Source organism: Salvelinus alpinus, chromosome 25 (assembly GCF_045679555.1).
Source record: "Salvelinus alpinus chromosome 25, SLU_Salpinus.1, whole genome shotgun sequence".
NCBI classification, from domain to species: Eukaryota; Metazoa; Chordata; class Actinopteri; order Salmoniformes; family Salmonidae; genus Salvelinus; species Salvelinus alpinus.
In genome coordinates this window covers 9828513-9850142 of record NC_092110.1, presented here as the reverse complement: position 1 = coordinate 9850142, position 21630 = coordinate 9828513, and the positions used below count along the sequence as shown (strand labels likewise).

At 46.8% G+C, this 21630-nt stretch overlaps 1 protein-coding gene across 3 annotated transcripts in view; it reads left to right on the top strand.

The window, feature by feature from the left end:
* Positions 1–21630, top strand: part of LOC139553310 (A-kinase anchor protein 6-like) — a 189133-nt gene that overhangs the window by 164561 nt on the left and 2942 nt on the right. For all 3 annotated transcript variants that reach the window (XM_071365507.1, XM_071365506.1, XM_071365508.1), the window contains exons 12-13: positions 4456–4671; positions 8150–11578. In XM_071365507.1, the coding sequence (XP_071221608.1) occupies positions 4456–4671; positions 8150–11578 (3645 nt within the window). The remainder of the gene's footprint in view (positions 1–4455; positions 4672–8149; positions 11579–21630) is intronic.

Genomic DNA, 21630 nt, shown 5'->3' with positions numbered 1-21630 from the left:
TTGATTACGTTGGAGAGGCTTCCATTAAAGAACACCCTCTGTGTTCTGTTAGACAGGTAACTTTTGATACATGATATAGCAGAGGATGTAAAGCCATAACACATCTGTTTTTTCAGTAGCAGTCATTTGCCGTATATGTTGAGTACCCTTCCTTATAAGCGTGTTGAAAGTCTGTTGTAATTTGTCTACTGTGAAATAGCATTGTATCTGGTCAAACACCATTTTTTCCAAAAGTTTACTAAGGGTTGGTAGCAGGCTGATTGGTCGGCTGTTTGAGCCAGTAAAGGGTGCTTTGCTATTATTGGGCAGCGGAATGACTTTAGCTTCCCTCCAGGCCTGAGGGTACACAGGTTCCTGTTGGCTTAGATGTATCTTGTTATACAACCCCCTAACTATTTGTCAATCAGTCTATTACCCAAGCTAATTCCCTGTCAGACACTCAGGTGTCTTCCTAGTGTTGTATGAGAGAGAGAGAGAGACAGAGACAGAGAGAGACGCTGGCAGTAAGTGACAGAAAGGATTGAGCTGGAGGCAGTGAGTCTAAACTATGGGAATATGTGTGTGGGAACAAGAATTCATTACACTCATTTGAGATAACAAGTGCTTGTGGTTTTAATTGACTTAATCAACAAATAGAATTAATCAGAGATTTCTAATTAATGGTAATTGATTGAATATCCACTGGGTCACTGTCAGAGTTAAATCCCTGTTTCTGTTCCTTTCAACTGGAGGGCGTCTCGTTTGTCCTTGTCATCGCCATCTTGTCCACATGTATTAAAAATGGACAGACTGAGGATATAAAGGATAGAAGGAGAGCTGTCGATATGTTCTTTTAGAGAACAGCAAACAACATTTTGCGACATACACTCTGACCACAATTTCTCCCCTAGTCTTATTGAACCACTGGCTGTAGAAGGGGTTATTTTGAGGTCTCTTTTTATTTTTTATAATGTCATATCATGGAGTAGTACTTCTCTCTGAAAATTATAGTGGATTTTATTAGGGGAAATGTAATCAAAATCTCGTCCTTGAAGGTACCAGTTGTAGGATCTTAATTCGCAGCAAGATAATCCTGCTGCAACAGGATTTGAACGTTTAGTCCATAATGTTGCTTGATCTGTGGTTAGGCTATTAGCTGGCCAAAATGATCCTACATGAAATATGCAATGCTGTTAATTTATCCGTGTGTTAGTGTGGGTTTTCAGTAAATTTATGTCAATCATGAAGCTCATCTGCATTTCCTGGCATGCAGGAAAATTCTCCGCAACAAAAGTGATCAAATTAAGATCATACACCTGTAGTTGTCACTCCCTGATCTGTTTCACCTGTCCTTGTACTTGTCTCCACCCCCTCCAGGTGTCGCCCATCTTCCCCACTTATCCCCTGGGTATTTATACCTGTGTTTTCTGTCTGTCTGTGCCAGTTCGTCTTGTTTGTTCAAGTCAACCAGCGTTTTGTCTCTGCTCCTGGTCCTCACCCCTGTACCTGACCACTTTCCCTGTCCCTGAGCCTGTCTGCTGTCCTGTACCTTTGCTCCACCTCTGGATTACCCACCTGAGCCTGCCTGCTGTCCTGTACCTTGGCCTCTACTCTGGATTATGGACCCCTGCCTGCCTTGACCTGTCGTTTGCCTGCCCCTGTGGTTACAATAAACATTGTTAACTTCACACAGTCTGCACTTGGGTCTTACCTTGATTCATGATAGTTGTTGCATAGACAGTATGGTTTTAATATCACAGATAGTCAAGTTCTCACAAGTTTTCAGTATGCATTATACCACTGTTTTTAAAACTCTTTTAGGGCAGGTTTCCCAGTTCCAGATTAAGCCTAGTCCAGGACTAAACAGCATTCTCAATGGAGATTCTCAATTGAAATAGTTTTTTAGTCCAGGACTAGGCTTAATCTCTGTTTAAATTAAGCAACCAATCCCATGTTGAATGATCAAATTAAGATCCTACACCTCTACTGTAGACCTGCTTTTATGTGAAGAGGATGCATTGAGAGACAGAGATGCGTACTTGGGAGGTCCGCATTTGCCTGTGCCGTGATTACTGTACCTGCTCTAATAGGACTGGGTCTGCAACCTACTACAGATGAATACAGTACACAAGATGGATCATGCCCTGTGAAAGAGTCCTGACTCCTGAGGAGGATGTGATGAGCTCTGAATAGCCATCTCTAATAGTCATCTCTAACAGCCTCTAGATTGTGTTTCCAGCTTGACCGGGGCCGCATATTACCAGACAGCTGATCTTAAGATTCCTTTATTAAAAACCATCTGATAGGTGGGCTTGACAGACCAGTTCATTTGAGAGATGGCCGTTTTGGTTTTTGTTGTGTTTTTTGGTTGGGCTTTGTGATATCTGGATAAGGACAATAGAGCGTCTTGGAGAGAGGCCAGTTTTTTAGCAGCACTGACTGGTAGCCCTTCCCAACGCTCGGCTTGAAACGGACTCATTGTATGGTTCTCTGTCTGCATACAGGGGGAATGCAGACAGCCCACTTCACTGCTCCATGCATTTGGAAAAGCTTTTTAGCAAATATTGGCAGATACCCCTAGCCTCTATGTCAATAAGGCTAGGACTCAATCAGGAGGGGAAATCAGTTTATGAAACGCAGCAATGCAGAAAGAATGAGGCCGAAAGAGTTGTGAGGAGGGTGTTTGAAAATGTAAAAAGCTTGATATTCCAGTGCCCATTTAGCATGATGCTATTGGCCATAGTTGTAGCTTTCTAATCTAATAGTGTGGCGTAGTACTGTAGCTGATATTAATATGAGATGCATTTGCTTGCCTTGACTTACCTGTAGGTACATAAGAACCAGTTTGAGAGAGAAATAAGCAACTTCAGGATCTACTGGTTCCCATTGCAATGAGCCCGTAGTGTGTCTGAGTGTGTATCTACAATATGGCTGTATTTCAAATGGCAACATGCGCCCTGGTCAAAAGTAGAGCACTGTATAGGGAATAGGGTGGCATTTGGGATGTAGTCCATGTGTGTATTTTTCCGTAATCTGTCAGTTGTTGAGGGGCTACTGACTCTCTAAACCCATGGCTATTGTACAGGGTAACTTTATCACTGACAACAACCATCCCCCTTCCTCTCAGAACACAGCCATTGCATTTTGCAATCACATTACCTGTTTAAAAAGACCAGGGAGGGCTGTAAATATATGCTAAAACGGGGTGGAAACTGCTGAGAAAAATCCAATTTAAATGTAATAGTGTTTAATATTTATTGGAAAATGTAAAGAAAATGTAAGGGAATGCTTTGCAGAGCAAGCGGGATTTACATAAATTGTTCTTCCAATGTTTTTGTCCTTTTGCACACAGACAGGAAGGAGCATTGGTTCTCTAGTCACTATGCCATCGCTGCATATTTAAAAAGGGGGTCTTGGCCTGGGCCACACACACACACACACACACACACACACTGGTGTTTCACTGTTTAAGAAGGTGTTAGTATGTGTTGTAGTTGTTGCGGTTCCATTACATGGGACATCATACCACCACACGCTGCAGCAGCTAGCGTATTGAAGTAAAAGCAGCCTACAGTGGGGGCTTTGCCCTTTTAATGTTGAATATTTCTCCTCTTTATGGCAGACATAAAAGGGGGTAGGAGCCTGATTTACATGCAATCCTGACAGGGCATATTGTTGTGGAGACCTCATCAGTGGCGTAGGGGGGTAGTCAGGGGTGTAGTGAGGGTAGTCCCTGGTCGCCCCTGAAGTGTGGCTGTGGAGGGAAAAGGAGAGGCTGGGACTGTATCTCAAATGGTACCCTATTCCCTAAACAATGCACTACTTTTGACCAGGGGCTCTGGTCAAAAGTAGTGCACTATATAGGGAATAGGGTACCATTTGAGACACTGCGGGGTCTGGGTTGCATTAAGCCACATTTAAGCAAAACAGCAGCAGTAGTAGGAGCAGTAGGGAAAAGAAGCACGGCTTTAAAGAGAATAATAAAATGCTAATTTTAAAAAATCACACATTTGTAGGCTTTACAGAGAGGAAAAATATACGATAGCCATATTCAATTAAGTTCATTAGCAGGTTTTTGGCGGTTAATGGTTTGACAGCTTCGTCTAACTCTTTGAACTATAAAGACTCGTACACACATGCTGGTATTCATGACTTCTTCTCCTGAGTCCCCCACTCCCCACCATGGTGCCAATTAATATGGTTACAAAGGCTACTGTAACTAGTCCTCTTAAAACCTACTGTACACTATGAAATGTGCTCTAAAGGAGTATTCCGAACTTTTTACATTTTTATGTTGACTTTCTCACTTTCTCTTTTTCTCTCTCGCTCCCTCTCTCCCTCTCCGCCTCGCCCCTCTCCTCCTCTCTCACTCTCCTCCCTCTCTCCCTCTCCGCCTCACCCCTCTCCTCCTCTCGCTCCCTCCTCTCTCTCTCTCCCTCTCCATGCCCCTCTCTCTGGCCCCCCCCCCCTCTCTAGTCTCTGTGTCTGGAGGTACGTGGAAGGCGTAAGGGCGTGTCCTCTGTACTGAGGTTGTGCCAGCGGCTGCAGGAGCAGCAGAGTGGTTCAGACTCAGACCAACAGGCCCTGCAGCTTCAGCTGCTCACCGTCAACCTGGAGCGCCGCTGGGAGGCCATCGTCATGCAGGTGCTGCAGTGGCAGACACGCCTCCGGAGGGCCCTGGGGACAGATCAGGTGAGACCTCAGACATGCCTTGCATGGCACCACTTGGTTCAAATACTGTTAAGATACTGACCTGACACAATAGGGGACCTCAATGGTATAAGCAATATAGAGTTTATACGATATATAAGGTACCTCTCAGAGCAGATGAGACCTCAGCCCAGCCTGGATGGCACTACTCGGTTCATGCAAGTCTGACTGTAACGATACCTAGTCCAGGGATGGGGGACTCCAGTCCTCAAGGGACCTTGGGTGTCTGCTGCTTTTCTCACTTAATTGCAGAATTGACCACTTAGATACAGCTGGTCACATGGATATACTTTGTACACAGGGCGGCAGGTGACCCTAGCGGTTAAGAGCGTTGGGCCAGTAACCGAATGTTCGCTGGTTCGAATCCCCGAGCTGACTAGGGGAAAAATCTGCTGATGTGCCCTTGAGCAAGGCACTTAACCCTAATTGCTCCTGTAAGTTGCTCTGGATAAGAGTGTTTGCTAAATGACTCAAATGTACATTTATATACTATACCTTCCGTTTCAGTCATAAAAGTTCAGTTTATACCCTCTAAAGAAGCCCCAACTCTAGAATGACCTATTTATGAATTGTATTATTCCTCTCAAAGTGAGCTGTCCAGGATTAAGTTATTTAGGCCAGAGAAATAGAAGATAATGCAGTGCCTGGTAATAATAGTGATGTATACGGCAGGGAAAGTGTCTGTGGTACATTTGGATATATGGGCTACGTACCAAATGGCACTCTTTTCCTATAGTGAGCTACTTTTGACCAGGGCCCATAGGAATAGGGTGCCGTTTCCAAGTCAAATCAAACTTTATTCGTCACACGCGCTGAATACAACAAGTGTAGACCTTATCGTGAAATGCTTACTTTTGGTACGCAGCCTTGGATATATGAAAGGAGGGGGAAGGGTGGCTGGTTGGAGATGGTCCCTTCCCATCTGACTGAACCCAGCATTGAACTCACTCCATCAGCAGGTGGTGTCGCCAAATAATCATTGACTGATGTTAATGTGTTAAGTGCGCCATTCTTCCACGAGATATTCCATCATTTGGTATTTTGTTGATGGTGATGGAAAATGCCGTCTCAGGCACTGCTCCAGAATCTTCCATAAGTGTTCAATTGAGTTGAGATCTGGTGACTGAGAAACACACACACACACCTTTTTAAAGTCCCCTATGCTCCCATGAGACCCCTCTTTCAAAGACACTGAGATCTCTTCTTCTAGCCATGGTAGCCAAAAGAATGGGCAGCTGGACATTTTTATACATGACCCTAAGCATGATGGGATGTTAATTGCTTAATTAACTCACACCTGTGGTTCACACCTGTGTGGAACCACCTGCTTTCTATATACTTCCCTCATTTACTTAAGTGTTTCCTTTATTCTGGCAGTTACCTGTATGATCTCAAGGCATGGCTTCACAATGCAACTCTATAGCCATTGATGACATTCTACACACTACATAGGCTCAATCTCAGCCGTTCTACATTTCTACAGTGTGATATCTGGCAGTGTGAGACTATTCTATACACAGTCCCCATGTTGCTCATGAATGCGTAATGGCACAAGGCTCAGCTCCAAATATTGCAAATAGAGGCTTGTTAAAAAGTGGTTTGAGTAGTACATGAGAAGTTGCTCTGTAAGGTACCGGTATTTCCATCAGTCTGTTTGTGTAATGTGGAGAACAGATGGAATCGCCGTTAAATCTGTAACTCAGTAGAATGGCCGCCACAACCACCACCTCTTCTATTCTCATGTAGATTAGATGGACATCTTCACACATAGTCCATAGTCTCTCTCTCTGTCCTCTCGTCCGCATTCCTGGAGGACAGCAACGTGCTACTGCGGACCGGGGTAGTGGTTAATCCAGTCAATTCGGGAGGTGAATTGAAGTACATGAATTAAAGTGAATTGAAAAATGCCCTTAGAAAACTATCCCCAAAGAAAATCCCCATAGAAACCGAAATGTAACGTTATGAATCACTACCTGACCCCATCCCTGCTGTGATGGAAGCTCCATCCTCAGCTCTGGTACAAAATCCCAACGCAGGCAGGGTTTTCGGGTTGGTTGGTTGTCCACTCTGTTATAACCACTCCAGTGCAACAGGAAGAGAAGACAAATAGCAAAAGCAACTAGAAATCTGACCTTGCAGGCTGAAGTGCAATTTCACCGGGAGGATGTGTTCAGAATAGGGGAGAAACGTAAAACATATTCGCTGGGTTTGTTTATAAATGAAATACTGTGCCCAATGATAAAACGGCTGTGGCCACGACAGTCCCTTCTGTAGACACCGGCCCCACACTCTGAGACATTGCAGGCTAGCAGGGCTCGCCTTTTCTAGCGTGTGTGAAAATGAGAATGCTTTTCAACTTGGGTATTTTGAGAGCGCTCCTCTGTTACCATTCCATGTGGCGCGGAGGTGTGTGAAAAATATCATGTTTAAAGGCAATTATTCTCCCGTCAGTAAGGGGATTCTTGTCTTATTAGTTGCTCATAAAGTGCCCAATAAGACAGCCTAGCCTGCGTTCCTTGTGTGCTCCTTGTGTGCTCCTTGTGTGCTCCTTGTGTGCTCCTTGTGTGCTCCTTGTGTGCTCCTTGTGTGCTCCTGGTGACCATTTAGTTCAATACTATATGTGTGTTATTAAGGTGTGTCATTAATGCTACAGGTGACGGCTTTAGTTCAGATATCTTCTGAGCACTAAGATCATCTTAAAGGGGTAATCTGCAGTACAGACAACAACAAAGCGGACACTGTACCACGTTTTTGGTAAACACTGGCAGAGGGCGGACGAACAATGGTCGTGGTGGAAACTCACCCCTGATTAGTTAGTTAGGTAGTTGCTTGGTGCAGCGTTTAGTCGTGTTGTCTAGGTTAGCTGAGGCAGCTAGCGCAGAGATAATCATTATTTTGATTTGATTAGACTGATTGATTGTTCTCACAACTGAAGGTTTTATCCTGCATTGGCAATCCCAGCTTAGAGTCATTAGGATTTCCCTTATCAGCAAGTAGAGAATAAACAGAAATCTAATAAAAATTCATTACACCGGGTGTGCCACATAGCAAGCGTTAGATTTACCACTTTATTAGATTAATGAGATAAAAATGGCTAATATAAATATGCCCTCTCTCTTATATTAACGAGATGCCAAGCAATTTGTATAATTGTGTCCTCCTTAGCAAAATGTCTGTGTCTAAGCACATTTCAAGACAATGGCACTTTGTTTGAGAGTTGTGCTATGGAATGCATTGCTTTTTAAATACTCTGATTATGTGATTTAGAATCCCACCTAAAATGTAAAGTACTGTATGCATAATATTTTTCAGAAGATATCATTTGATTTCAGTTATTAATCCAGTATTAAAAAAAACTGGATGTCTTTTTTTATTGATTTCAGAAGAGAACCTTGTCATTTCAATCATTTTGAACCATTTAATTTGAGCTTCTCCCTTTTATCTCTCTGTCTCTCTGAAGGTCCCGGGGAACCTTGTAGAGGCTGGTCTCATGGACCTCCACGGCCCAGCAGAGGACTCCTGGGAGTGGGATGAAATGGACATGACCATCGTGGAGCACATAGAGCCACAGGAATTTGATGACAAACAAAACGCTGATTGTGATTCAGGTCCAGGATCCCCCGGGGCCAGTTTAGACTATGACAAGTCCGAGGCGAGCCTGCATGTTACTCAGCGAGGAATATTCTTGAGCGAATCGTCCAGAGTGATGCCTCTGTCTTCTCAGCGTCCCAGTGTCTATCAGGTGTACAACCTGCATAATGTAGAGCTCTACAGACAGCCTCAATTCCCCTCTGTACACAAGACCTCTTCTCCAGCCAAAGCTGGGAGGAAGCAGCCTCTTCTGAAGAGCCTGAGCAAAGACTCCTCCTTCTCATCTGTGGAGTCCTTGCCAGACCTCCTAGGGGGACTGCTCGGCGGGGGGAAGCATGGGGGCCGCGGCGAGTCCGCCCGCAGATCAGAGAGTGAGAGCGGGATAGTCAGCGAGGGCGACACAGAGACCACGGCCAACTCCGAGATCTGTCTGGAAGACCCCAGGAGAGGGGGCAGCACCTCCCTCACACCGCCCACAGGAGACAACTCTCCTGGGGAAAAGGACGAAGAGAGGGACAGGGTGTGTGATGAGGACATTGACAGGATCCTGGAGCGGGCCAACAATGTAGCTCTGTATGGGAACTGTGTGGCTGTCACGGCACTGAGAGAGATAGACAGAGACCAAAGTAGATCCAAAGCAGGGAAGAAGAGGAGAGGAGGAGGAGAGGAGGGATGTGGAGAAGGGGAGAACTGGAGGAGACACAGGAGAGAGCCTAATGTGGAGATCCTGATCAACGGACATGGCTTCTGCCCTGACACCGAGGAAGATGAGACTCACGATGAGAGGAGAGTGACAGGAGGGAATGGCCGTAGAGACGGAGAGATTCCCCATCTGTCCCAGGGGTCGTCCCTGGAGTCCCTATATGCAGCGGGGGAGCTATTTCCATCCGGCAAAGACACTCTGCAGCGCTCCATGTCTCTAGAGAGCTGGCTGGCCCCGTGTAAGAGCTGGGACAAGGCAGAGGGAGAGGGAGATGGAGGCAGCCAGGGCAGCCTGAGGGAGCTGGGCCTGGGCATCGGAGCCATGGAGCCCACAGGGGAACTGAGCCGCAGGACTCTAGAGCTCCTCAAACGCCTGGAGAACATCCAGACCCCTCTACACGACCTGAAAATGACACGCAGCATCTCTGACATCACCCTGCTGAGCAGCAACTCCCTGCGCCTCCCGGGGGCCGGATATGGATCTGGGGGGCCCGGGCACGCTGGGCGCCTCTCCGGGGGCCGGGGTGGTCCCCCCTCCTCAGTCAACGAGAGCTCGGCAGCGTCTCTGACGGAGCTGAGCAGCACGGAGGACTCGTCAGTGGGCTCTGAGGACCTGGCTGTGCTTAGGAACCGCTGCTGTCTGCTGGACTCCAATGCCTCCTTCAGGAAGCACAACCACCGGGCCCAGCCGGGAGGTCATCATGGAGGTCACAGGGGTCACGACGAGGCGGACGCCAGCATCAGCATGGTGGTCAACGTGTCGTGCACCTCGGCCTGTACAGATGACGAGGACGACAGTGACCTTCTGTCCAGTTCCACGCTGACCCTGACTGAGGAGGAGCTGGGTATCAAGGAGGACGAGGAGGAGGACTCTTCAGTTACCTCTGAGGAGGAGTACACGGAGGGCTCCTTCGCCCTGGGCCTGGAGTACATGAAGAACGAGTTCCACAACTGGATCCAGAAGCCCTCCCGCTCCCAGCAGCAGTCCCAGTCCGGCTCCGGCAGAGACAAGAACCAAGGGGATGACCCTCTAGGGGACGAACTGCAGTGTGGCACCCTTTCCAGAGATAACACTAGCAGGCCGTCTGTAGGCAACGAGCGCCGCTCCTTCCTGAGCCCCTCGGCGCTGAGGCTGCTTGAGTCCCACACCAACAGCATCGTGAAAAAGGAGTGTCTCCAAGGGCGGGACGTGGGGGACACCAACAGGAAGAACGCCACAAGGAGCTACATTAGCCAGTTTGTAGATGACATGGAGAACGGGAACGTGGACAACTCTCATATCAAAGGGAAGGATGAGGACGATGAGCTGTTGAGAGAGGAGGGGAGCCTCTTCACCATGAAAGGGGAGTCCTTCAAAGAATTCTATGTGAACGAGTCATCGATGAATGGAGGGGGGGACCAAAGAGGGGGTATGATCACGTCCACCACGCCGTCTTCATGTGAGACGCTGTCCCAGCTCCAGGCCAAAGAGTCATCTCTGGAGGGCCAGCTCCGAGGGGAGATCCCCTGCCACAGCTCCAGCCACCCTTCCCCCTCTCTCTCTCCCCTGGAGGACTGCCGGGGGTCCCACCAACACCACATCCTGCAGAGACCACCACACTCTGGGAACAACAGCCAGGAGAACCTCTTCTCCTCCTTCCTCAGTGATGTCCACACCCAGCAGAGCAGGCGAGAGGCCGGCTCCAACCTCGGCCCAGACCCCAACTCAGACCGCCCCTGCTGCAGCCACCCCCACCCCCAGCCTCCCCCACGCAAGGACCAGAAGAGCCAGGAGAACGTGCACAACTTTGTGATGGAGATCATTGACATGGCTTCTGTGGTTCTGAAGAACAAGGAGAGCCAGGCGGAAGACCAAGAGAGACCTGGACAGACTGGAGCCCAGATCAGGGACAAAGTCCTGGAGCACTCCCACCGGCCCATTCACCTCCGCAAGGGAGACTTTTACTCCTATCTGTCCCTGTCCTCCCACGACTCAGACTGTGGAGAGGTCAGCGTCTGCTTAGACAGCAAAAGCACCACCCCCTTACTGTCGACTACCCCAGACATCCGGGACGAGGAGATACTGTTCGAGGCCTGCACTGAGGAAGTGTACCTGGGACCTCCTCTCTGCTACAGCATGGCCATCACCAAGAGGCCCAGGAGGCACAGTCCCAAACTAATGGACTCCTATTCCTCCTCTCCCTCTGCCCAGAGTCAGAGCCAAGCACCTCTGCCTGCATGCAATGAATACCAAAAAGCACATGGTATTTCTCCTGGAAGTATAGCTGAGAGCCAGCTACAGTGCCATAATGAGGCTTCTTATCTTAATCCGTTACCATGTGAAACCCTGATAGACACTGTTGAATGTTTTGCAGATACTAAAATGCTTGAATCCAATATTTCCCCTGTAATGACTAAGATAAGAGTCTCTTGCTCCAGTACAAATCCTTTAAAAGAGGAAGGCAGCCTCTGTATTAATCCTAAAATTAACTGTCCCCCGATAAGAAAGTGTGATAGAGATGAAAAAGGGCCTTCTTCACAGTGGATGAAACAGAAGAGTGCCAGGAAAGGCCACAGCTCTCTTCAGGAAGTCAAGTCAACTCATAAACAGCAACAGGTGAGTTTAGACATTATACCCACCCTTCTATCTCGCGGTAATGGGACTGGCGTGCATTTCAGTCTGTATGTATTCATATCTGGGACTACATATTGAAGAGGTATTTTTATTCACACCTTCGTTCATCCCCCGCTCCCTCCTCCGCCTCTTCTTCCCCTGAAGTGTCGATGGAAGAGGGATTTGCTTAGAATCCTCCGGTTAAGAATGTTAAGGTCTACGGAACAGAATAATCATCATCAGTCAGATTATATTTTGATTCATAAGCAAGAATTCCTGGCGAAGAATCATTACTTAATTTCATGACTGAATTAGCATGTGTTTGTGTTCTTTTAAGCGGTTTCTCTATTTCATATGCTAAGTTGCCGGGGCTCTGGCTGCTCTCTTCAGAAACCTGATGCCTGGCCTTCTACCGCACCATTCTTTGTCTGTGTCAATTGTTGAATAATTAAGTGATTACCTTGTAAACTGCCGTCATTATAAAAACATCCAACAAAGGAAGCTAAAAGGTGGGGTAGTTTGGGCTGGTGTAGACATAATGATTCTTCTACAGGCAGGAAATGTAATTGTTACACTGATCTTTACAAACAGATTCTTCAAATCTATTTTTTTTTGTCACATGCGCCGAATACAACAGATGTAGACCTTACCATGAGATGCTTACTTACAAGCCCTTATTAACCAACAATTAATTTAAAGAAATAGAGGCTAAAAATAACGAGGCTATATGCAGGGGGTACCGGTACCGTGTCAATGTGCGGGGATACAGGTTAGTTGAGGTCATTTGTACATGTAGGTAGGGTTAAAGTGACTATGCATAGATAATAAACAGCGAGTAGCAGCAGTGTAAAAACAAAGTGGGGGGGGCGGGGGCAATGTAAATAGTCTGGTTGGCTATTTGATTAATTGTTCAGCAGTCTAGAAGATGTTAAGGAGCCTTTTGGACCTACAGTGGCAAGAAAAAGTATATGAACCCTTTGGAAATTCCTGGATTTCTGCATAAAATTTTAATAAAATTTGATCTGATCTTCATCTAGGTCACAACAATAGACAAACACTGCTTAAACTGATAACACACAAACAGTTATACGTTTTCATGTATCGATTGAACACATTGTGTAAACATTCACAGTGCAGGGTGGGAAAAGTATGTGAGCCCTTGGATTGAATAACTGGTTATTGCTGCCTCCTTTGGCAGCAATAACGTCAACCAAACGTTTTCTGCAGTTGCGGATCAAACCTGCACAACGGTCAAGAGGAATTTTGGACCATTCCTCTTTACAAAACTGTCTCAGTTCAGCAATATTCTTGGGATGTCTGGTGTGAACTGCTCTCTTGAGGTCATGCCACAGCATCTCAATCTGGTTGAGGTCAGGATTCTGACTGGGCCACTCCAGAAGGTGTATTTTCTTCTGTTGTTGTTGTGTTTGGGGTCGTTGTCCTGCTGCATCATCCAACTTCTGTTGAGCTTCAATTGGCGGACAGATAGCCTAACATTCTCCTGCAAAATGTCTTGATAAACTTGGGAATTGATTTTTCCGTTAATGATAGCAAGCTGTCCTGGCCCTGAGGCAAGGAAGCAGACTCAAACCATGATGCTCCCTCCACCATATTTTACAGTTGGATGATGTTTTGATGTTGGTGTGCTGTGCCTCTTTTTCTCCACAGTGTTGTGTGGTCCTTCCAAACAACTCAACTGTAGTTTTGTCTGTCCACAGAATATTTTGCCAGTAGCGCTGTGGAACATCCAGGTGCACTTTTGCAAACTTCAGACGTGCAGAAATGTTTTTTTTGGACAGCAGTGGCTTCTTCCGTGGTGTCCTCCCATGAACACCATTCTTGTTTAGTGTTTTACGTATTCTAGTCTCGTCAACAGAGATGTTAGCATGTTCCAGAGATTTCTGTAAGTCTTTAGCTGACACTCTAGGATTCTTCTTAACCTCATTGAGCATTCTGCGCTGTTCTCTTGCAGTCATCTTTGCAGGACGGCTACTCCTAGGGAGAGTAGCAGCAGTGCTGAACTTTCTCCATTTAAAGACAATTTGTCTTACCGTGGACTGATGAACATCAAGGCTTTTAGAGATACTTTTGTATCCCTTTCCAGCTTTATGCAAGTCAACAATTCTTAATCTTAGGTCTTCTGAGATCTCTTTTGTTCGAGGCATGATTCACATCAGGCAATGCTTCTTGTGAATAGCAAACTCAAATTTAGTGAGTGTTTTTTATAGGGCAAGGCAGCTCTAACCAATATCTCCAATCTCGTCTCATTGATTGGACTCCAGGTTAGCTGACTCCTGACTCCAATTAGCTTTTGGAGAAGTCATTAGCCTAAGGGTTCACATACTTTTTCCAACCTACACTGTGAATGTTTAAATGATGTATTCAATATAGACAAAAAAATACAATAATTAGTGTGTTATTAGTTTAAGCACACTATGTTTGTCTATTGTTGTGACTTAGATGAAGATCAGATCAAATTTGATGCCCAATTTATGCAGAAATCTAGGTAATTCCAAACGGTTCATATACTTTTTCTTGCCACTGTAGACTTGGCGCTCCGGTACCACTTGCCATGCGGTAGCAGAGAGTCTATGACTTCGGTGACTGTAGTCTTTGACAATTTTTGGTGCCTTCCTCTGACTCCGTCTAGTATATACTGTAGGTCCTGGATGGCAGGAAGCTTGGCCACTACAGCCCGTCGATGTTAATGGGGGCCGGTTCAACCCTCCTTTTCCTGTAGTCCACGATCAGCTATTTTGTCTTGCTCACATTGAGGGAGAGGTTGTTGTCCTGGCACCACACTGCCAGGTCTCTGACCTCCTCCCTATAGTCTGTCTCATCGTTGTCGGTGATTAGGCCTACCACTGTTGTGTCGTCAGCAAACTTAATGATGGTGTTGGAGTCGTGCTTGGCCACGCAGTCGTGGGTGAACAGGGAGAACAGGGGGGGACTGAGCACGCGTGGCAGATGGGTTGTTGCCTACCCTTACCACCCGGGGGCGGCCCGTCAGGAAGTCCAGGATCCAGTTGCAGAGGGAGTCCTTAGCTTAGTGATGAGCTTTGTGGGCACTATGATGTTGAACGCTAAGCTGTAGTCAATGAACATCATTCTCACATAGGTGTTCCTTTTGTCCAGGTGGGAAAGGGCTGTGTGGAGTGCGATTGCGTCATCTGTGGATCTGTTGGGGTGGAATGCGAATTGGAGTGAGTCTAGGGTTTCTGGGATGATGGTGTTGATGTGAGCCATGACCAGCCTTTCAAAGCTCTTCATGGCTACCGATGTGAGTGCTATGGAGCGGTAGTCATTTTGGCAGGTTACCTTCTCTTTCTTGGGCACATGGACTATGGTGTTCTGCTTGAAACGTAGGTATTACAGACTCGGTCAGGGAGATGTTGAAAATGTCAGTGAAGACACTTGCCAGTTGGTCCGCACATGCTCTGAGTACATGTTCTGGTAATCCGTCTGGCCCCGCGGGCTTGTAAATGTTGACCTGTTTAAGGGTCTTGCTCACATGTTTGAATTTTTTATTTCACCTTTATTTAACCAGGTAGGCCAGTTGAGAACAAGTTCTGCGACCTGGCCAAGATAAAGCAAAGCAGTGTGACAAAAACAACAACGCAGAGTTACACATGGGATAAACAAACGTACAGTCAATATCACAAAAGAAAATCTGTATACAGTGTGTGCAAATGAAGTAAGGAGGTAAGGCAATACATAGGCCATAGTGGCGAAGTGATTACAATTTAACAATTGACACTGGAGTGATAGATGTGCAGATGAGGATGTGCAAGTAGAAATACTGGTGTGCAAAAGAGCAGAAAAAAAACAAAAAACAAATACGAGGTAGGTAATTGGTTGGATGGGCTATTTACAGATGGGCTGTGTACAGGTGCAGTGATCGGTAAGCTGCTCTGTGTTGGAGGCTATTTTGTAAATGACATCGCCGAAGTCAAGGATCGGCAGAATAGTCAGTTGTACGAGGGTATGTTTGGCAGCATGAGTGAAGGAGGCTTTGTTGTGAAATAGGAAGCCGATTCTAGATTTAATTTTGGATTGGAGATGCTTAATATGAGTCTGGAAGGAGAGTTTACAGTCTAGAGAGACACCTAGGTATTTATAGTTGTCCACATATTCTAAGTCAGAACCGTCCAGAGTAGTGATGCTAGGCGGGCGGGCGGGTGCGGGCAGCGATCGGTTGAAGAGCATGCATTTAGTTTTACTAGCGTTTAAGAACAGTTGGAGGCCACGGAAGAAGTGTTGTATGGAAGGGCCAGATGTATACAGAATGGTGTCGTCTGAGTGGAGGTGGATCAAAGAATCACCCGCAGCAAGAGCGACATCATTGATACATACAGAGAAAATAGTCGGCCCGAGAATTGAACCCTGTGGCACCCCCATAGAGACTGGCAGAGGTCCGGACAACAAGCCCTCCGATTTGACACACTGAACTCTATCAGCGAAGTAGTTGGTGAACCAGGCGAGGCAGTCATTAGAGAAACCAAGGCTGTTGAGTCTGCCGATAAGAATATGGTGATTGACAGAGTCAAAAGCCTTGGCCAGGTCGATGAAGACGGCTGCACAGTACTGTTTTTTATCGATGGTGGTTATGCTATCGTTTAGGACCTTGAGCGTGGCTGAGAGGCACCCGTGATAAACTCGGAAACCGGATTGCATAGCGGAGAAAGTACGGTGGGATTCGAGACGATCGGTAATCTGTTTGTTCACTTGGCTTTTATAGACTTTTGAAGACTTGGGCCAGTTGCTGCGGGGGGTGCAGAGCTGTTGGCCAGGGTTGGGGTAGCCAGGTGGAAAGCGTGGCCAACTGTAGAGAAATGCTTGTTGAAATTCTCGATTATCATGGATTTATCGGTGGTGACAGTGTTTCCTAGCCTCAGTGCAGTGGGCAGCTGAGAGGAGGTGCTCTTATTCTCCATGGACTTTACAGTATCCCAGAACATTTTGGAATTAGTGCTGCACAGGATGCAAATTTCTCTTTGAAAAAGCTAGCCTTTGCTTTCCTAACTGACTGTGTACAGTGGGGCAAAAAAGTATTTAGTCAGCCACCAATTGTGCAAGTTCTCCCACTTAAAAAGATGAGAGAGGCCTGTAATTTTCATCATAGGTACACTTCAACTATGACAGACAGAAATCTTGCTTGTTTGTAGGTGACCAAATACTTATTTTCCACCAGAATTTGCAAATAAATTCATTAAAAATCCTACAATGTGATTTTCAGGATTTTTTTTTCTCATTTTGTCTGTCATAGTTGAAGTGTACCTATGATGAATTACAGGCCTCTCTCATCTTTTTAAGTGGGAGAACTTGCACAATTGGTGGCTGACTAAATACTTTTTGCCACTCTGTATATTGGTTACTGACTTCGCTGAAAAGTTGCATGTCGCAGGGACTAGTGCGCCACAGGATGTTTTTGTGCTGGACAAGGGCAGTCAAGTCTGGAGGGGGCTATATCTGTTCTTAGTTCAATTTTTTTATAAAGGGGCATGCTTATTTAAGATCAAATCAAATGTATTTATAAAGCCCTTCTTACATCAGCTGATATCTCAAAGTGCTGTACAGAAACCCAGCCTAAAACCCCAAACAGCAAGCAATGCAGGTGTAGAAGCACGGTGGCTAGGAAAAACTCCCTATAAAGGCCAGAACCTAGGAAGAATCCTAGAGAGGAACCAGGCTATGAGGGGTGGCCAGTCCTCTTCCGGCTGTGCCAGGTGGAGATTATAACAGAACATGGCCAAGATGTTCAAATGTTCATAGATGAATTAATAATAATCACAGTCGTTGTCGAGGGTGCAACAGGTCAGCAAATCAGGAGTAAATGTCAGTTGGCTTTTCATATCCGATCATTCAGAGTATCTCTACCGCTCCTGCTGTCTCTAGAGAGTTGAAAACAGCAGGTCTGGGACAGGTAGCACGTCCGGTGAACAGGTCAGGGTTCCATAGCCGCAGGCAGAACAGTTGAAACTGGAGCAGCAGCACAGCCAGGTGGACATGGAGACGGCAAGGAGTCATCAGGCCAGGTAGTCCTGAGGCATGGTCCTAGGGCTCAGGTCCTCCGAGAGAGAGAAAGAAAGAAAGAAAAAAAGAAAGAAAGAAAGAAAGAAAGAAAGAGGGAGGGAGAGAATTAGAGAGCATACTTAAATTCACACAGGACACCTGATAAGACAGGAGAAATATTCCAGATATAACAGACTGACCCTAGCCCCCCGACACATAAACTACTACAGCATAAATACTGGAGGCTGAGACAGGAGGGGTCGGGAGACACTGTGGCCCCATCCGACGATACCCCCGGACCCGGCCAGGATATAACCCCACCCACTTTGCCAAAGCACAGCCCCCACACCACTAGAGGGATATCTCCAACCACCAACTTACCATCCTGAGACAAGGCCGAGTATAGCCCACGAAGATCTCCCCCACGGCACAACCCAAGGGGGGGGCGCCAACCCGGACAGGAAGATCACGTCAGTGACTCAACCCACTCAAGTGACGCACCCCTCCTAGGGATGGCATGGAAGAGCACCAGTAAGCCAGTGACTCAGCTCCTGTAATAGGGTTAGAGGCAGAGAATCCCAGTGGAGAGAGGGGAACCGGCCAGGCAGAGACAGCAAGGGCGGTTCGTTGCTCCAGTGCCTTTCCGTTCACCTTCATACTCCTGGGCCAGACTACACTCAATCATAGGACCTACTGAAGAGATGAGTCTTCAATAAAGACTTAAAGGTTGAGACTGAGTTCTCGTCTCTCACATGGGTAGGCAGACCATTCCATAAAAATGGAGCTCTATAGGAGAAAGCCCTGCCTCCAGCTGTTTGCTTAGAAATTCTAGGGACAGTTAGGAGGCCTGCGTCTTATGACTGTAGTGTACGTGTAGGTATGGTGAGGAAGGTGAGATGAGGAAGGCACTTTTGAAGAACAACCAGGCACCTTCTACTGACGGGAGGAGGTCAATATCCTTCCAGGATACCAGAGCCAGATCGATTAGAAAGGCCTGCTCGCAAGAGTGTTTTAGGGAGCGTTTGACAGTGATGAGGGGTGGTCGCTGAGATCCTGGTTGAAAACAGCTGAGGTGTGTTTAGAGGGCAAGTTGGTCAGGAGGATATCTATGAGGGTGCCCATGTTTACGGATTTGGGGTTGTACCTGGTAGGTTCCTTGATAGCTTGTTTGAGATTGAGGGCATCTAGCTTAGATTGTAGGATGGCCGGGGTGTTAAGCATATCCCAGTTTAGGTCACCTAAAAGTACGACCTCTGACAATAGATGGGGGGCAATCAATTCACCTATGGTGTCCAGGGCACAGCTGGGAGCTGAGGGAGGTCTATAACAAGCGGCAACGGCGAGAGACTTATTTCTGGAGAGATGGATTTTTAAAGTAGTAGCTCGAACTGTTTGGGCATAGACTTGGATAGTAGGACAGAACTCTGCAGCCTATCTCTACAGTAGATTGCTACTCCGCCCCCTTTAGCAGTTCTATCTTGACGGAAAATGTTGTAATTGGGGATGGACATTTCAGAATTTTTGGTGGCCTTCCTAAGCCAGGATTCAGACACGGCTAGGACATCAGGGTTGGCGGAGTGTGCTAAAGCAGTGAATAAAGCAAACTTAGGGAGGAGGCTTCTGATGTTAACATGCATGAACCCAAGGCTTTTCCGGTTACAGAAGTCAACAAATGAGAGCTGCTTGGGGACACACAGGGCCTGGGTTAATCTCTACATCACCAGAGGAACAGAGGAGGAGTAGGATAAGGGTACGGCTAAAGGCTTTAAGAACTGGTCGTCTAGTGCGTTCGGAACAGAGAGTAAAAGGAGCAGACTTCTGGGCGTGGTAGGATAGATTCAGGGCATAATGCACAAACAAGGGCATGGTAGGGTGCAAGTACAGTGGAAGTAAACCTAGGCATTGAGTGACGATGAGTGAGGCTCCATCTCTGGAAGCGCCAGTTAAGCTAGGTGCGATGTCCGCATGTGTGGGGTTGGGGCAAGGGAGCTAACCGAGGCATGTAGAGCGGGACTAGGGGCTCCGCAGTAAAACAAAACAATGAGAGCTACCTTAAACAACAGTATACAAGGCATATTGACATTAGAGGGAGGCATAAAGCAATCACAGGTGTTGATTGGGAGGGCTAAGACAACAACGGGTAAACAGCTAAGACAACAACAACGGGTAAATGGTGATGAATGGGCAGAGATTTTCAGTTAGCTACACACAGGCCCTGAGTTCGAGGCTGGGGCCGACAGATAAACAAAATGAAGTACCGTGTTAATGAACAGTCCAATAAGCATCAGCTGTGTAGCCGAGTGATCATTGGATCCATTTAGCAGCAATGGACAAAACAGGCTGGGCGAATGGGAGTCACGTCACTTAGAGAGCCGGGGCTAGTAGCTGGGTCCTCACGACATCAACGACGCAGAGGTCGGTTGAGAGCACATCGGCCGAAACACGTCAGCAGACCAGTCGTGATGGATCGGCGGGGCTCCGTGTCGACAAAGGGTCCAGGCCAATTGGCAAGAGAGGTATTGTAGTTGGTGTACTTCGTTTTGCTAGCCGGGGGAATGGGCCTAGCTCGAGGCTAACTGGTGCTTGCTTCTGGACAAGGGTGTTAGCCACGATAGCCACTCGGTAGCAGCTAGTTAGCTGCGATGATCCGGTGTAATGGTCCAGAGCTTGCGGCAGGAATCCGGTGATGTAGTGGGGGAAAAAAGCAGTCCGATATGCAAGGGGCTGATATCGCGCTGTGCAGACTGGCAGATATTATCCGGGCTATCCGGGCTAAAGTGGCTGGTGTCTGTGCTAAAGGTAAAGACTGCTAGCAGTAGTTAACAATGACTAAATAACTAGAAGCTATGGAGAGCGTGATCACACAGTCGTCCGGAACAGCTGGTGCTCTCATGCATGCTTCAGTGTTGCTTGCCTCGAAGCGAGCATAAAAGGCATTTAGCTCGTCTGGTAGGCTTGCGTCACTGGGCAGTTCGCGGCTGAGTTTCCCTCTGTAGTCCGTAATAGTTGCAAGCCCTGCCATATCTGATGTGTCAGAGCCGGTGTGGTAGGATTCAATCTTAGTCCTGTATTGACGCTTTGCCTGTTTGATGGTTCGTCTGAGGGCATAGCGGGATTTCTTATAAGCGTCCGGATTAGTGTCCCACTCCTTGAAAGTGGATGTTGCCTGTAATCCATGGCTTCTGGTTGGGATAAGTCACTGGGGGGACAACGTCGTCGATGCACTTATTGATGAAGCCGGTGACTGAGGTGGTATACTCCTCAATGCCATAGGATGAATCCCGGAACATATTTCAGTCTGTGCTAACAAAACAGTCCTGTAGCGTAGCATCCGCGTCATCTGACCACTTCCGTATTGAGCGAGTCACTGGTACTTCCTGCTTCAGTTTTTGCTTGTAACCAGGAATCAGGACGATATAATTATGGTCAGATTTACCAAATGGAGGGCGAGGGAGAGCTTTGTATGCATCTATGTGTGTGGAGTACAGGTGGTCTAGAGTTTTTTTTCTCCTTTGGTTGCACATGTCACATGCTGGTAGAAATGAGGTAAAACGAATTTAAGTTTGCCTGCATTAAAGTCCCTGGCCACTAGGTGCGCCACTTCTGGGTGGGCATTTTCTTGTTTGCTTATGGCCTTATACAGCTCATTGAGGTGGAAAATATACAGTTACGAATAATATAGATAAGAACTCTCTTGGTAGATCGTGTGGTCTACAGCTTATCATCTTTTCAAAGCTATTAAGGCAATTCTCAATAAAAAGTATTTAAAGGAAAGAGGGGAATTGTTTTCCATTCGTTAGTGTGGTTTGTAGTTATTTACCCTAACCCTATGTTATTTCCTCATCTCTGTTTGCTATGCTCTGTAACTAAAAGATGAGTGGATTATAAAATACTACAGAAAATATAACACCACCAACAATTCAATTCTAATGTGTTTTGATGTATTTTCTCTCCAACCCTCTCCCTCTCTTTCACCCCCTCCCTCTCTCCGCATCTCTCTATCTCTTTCCCTCTCTCTATTGCCCCCACCCCCTATCTCTCTC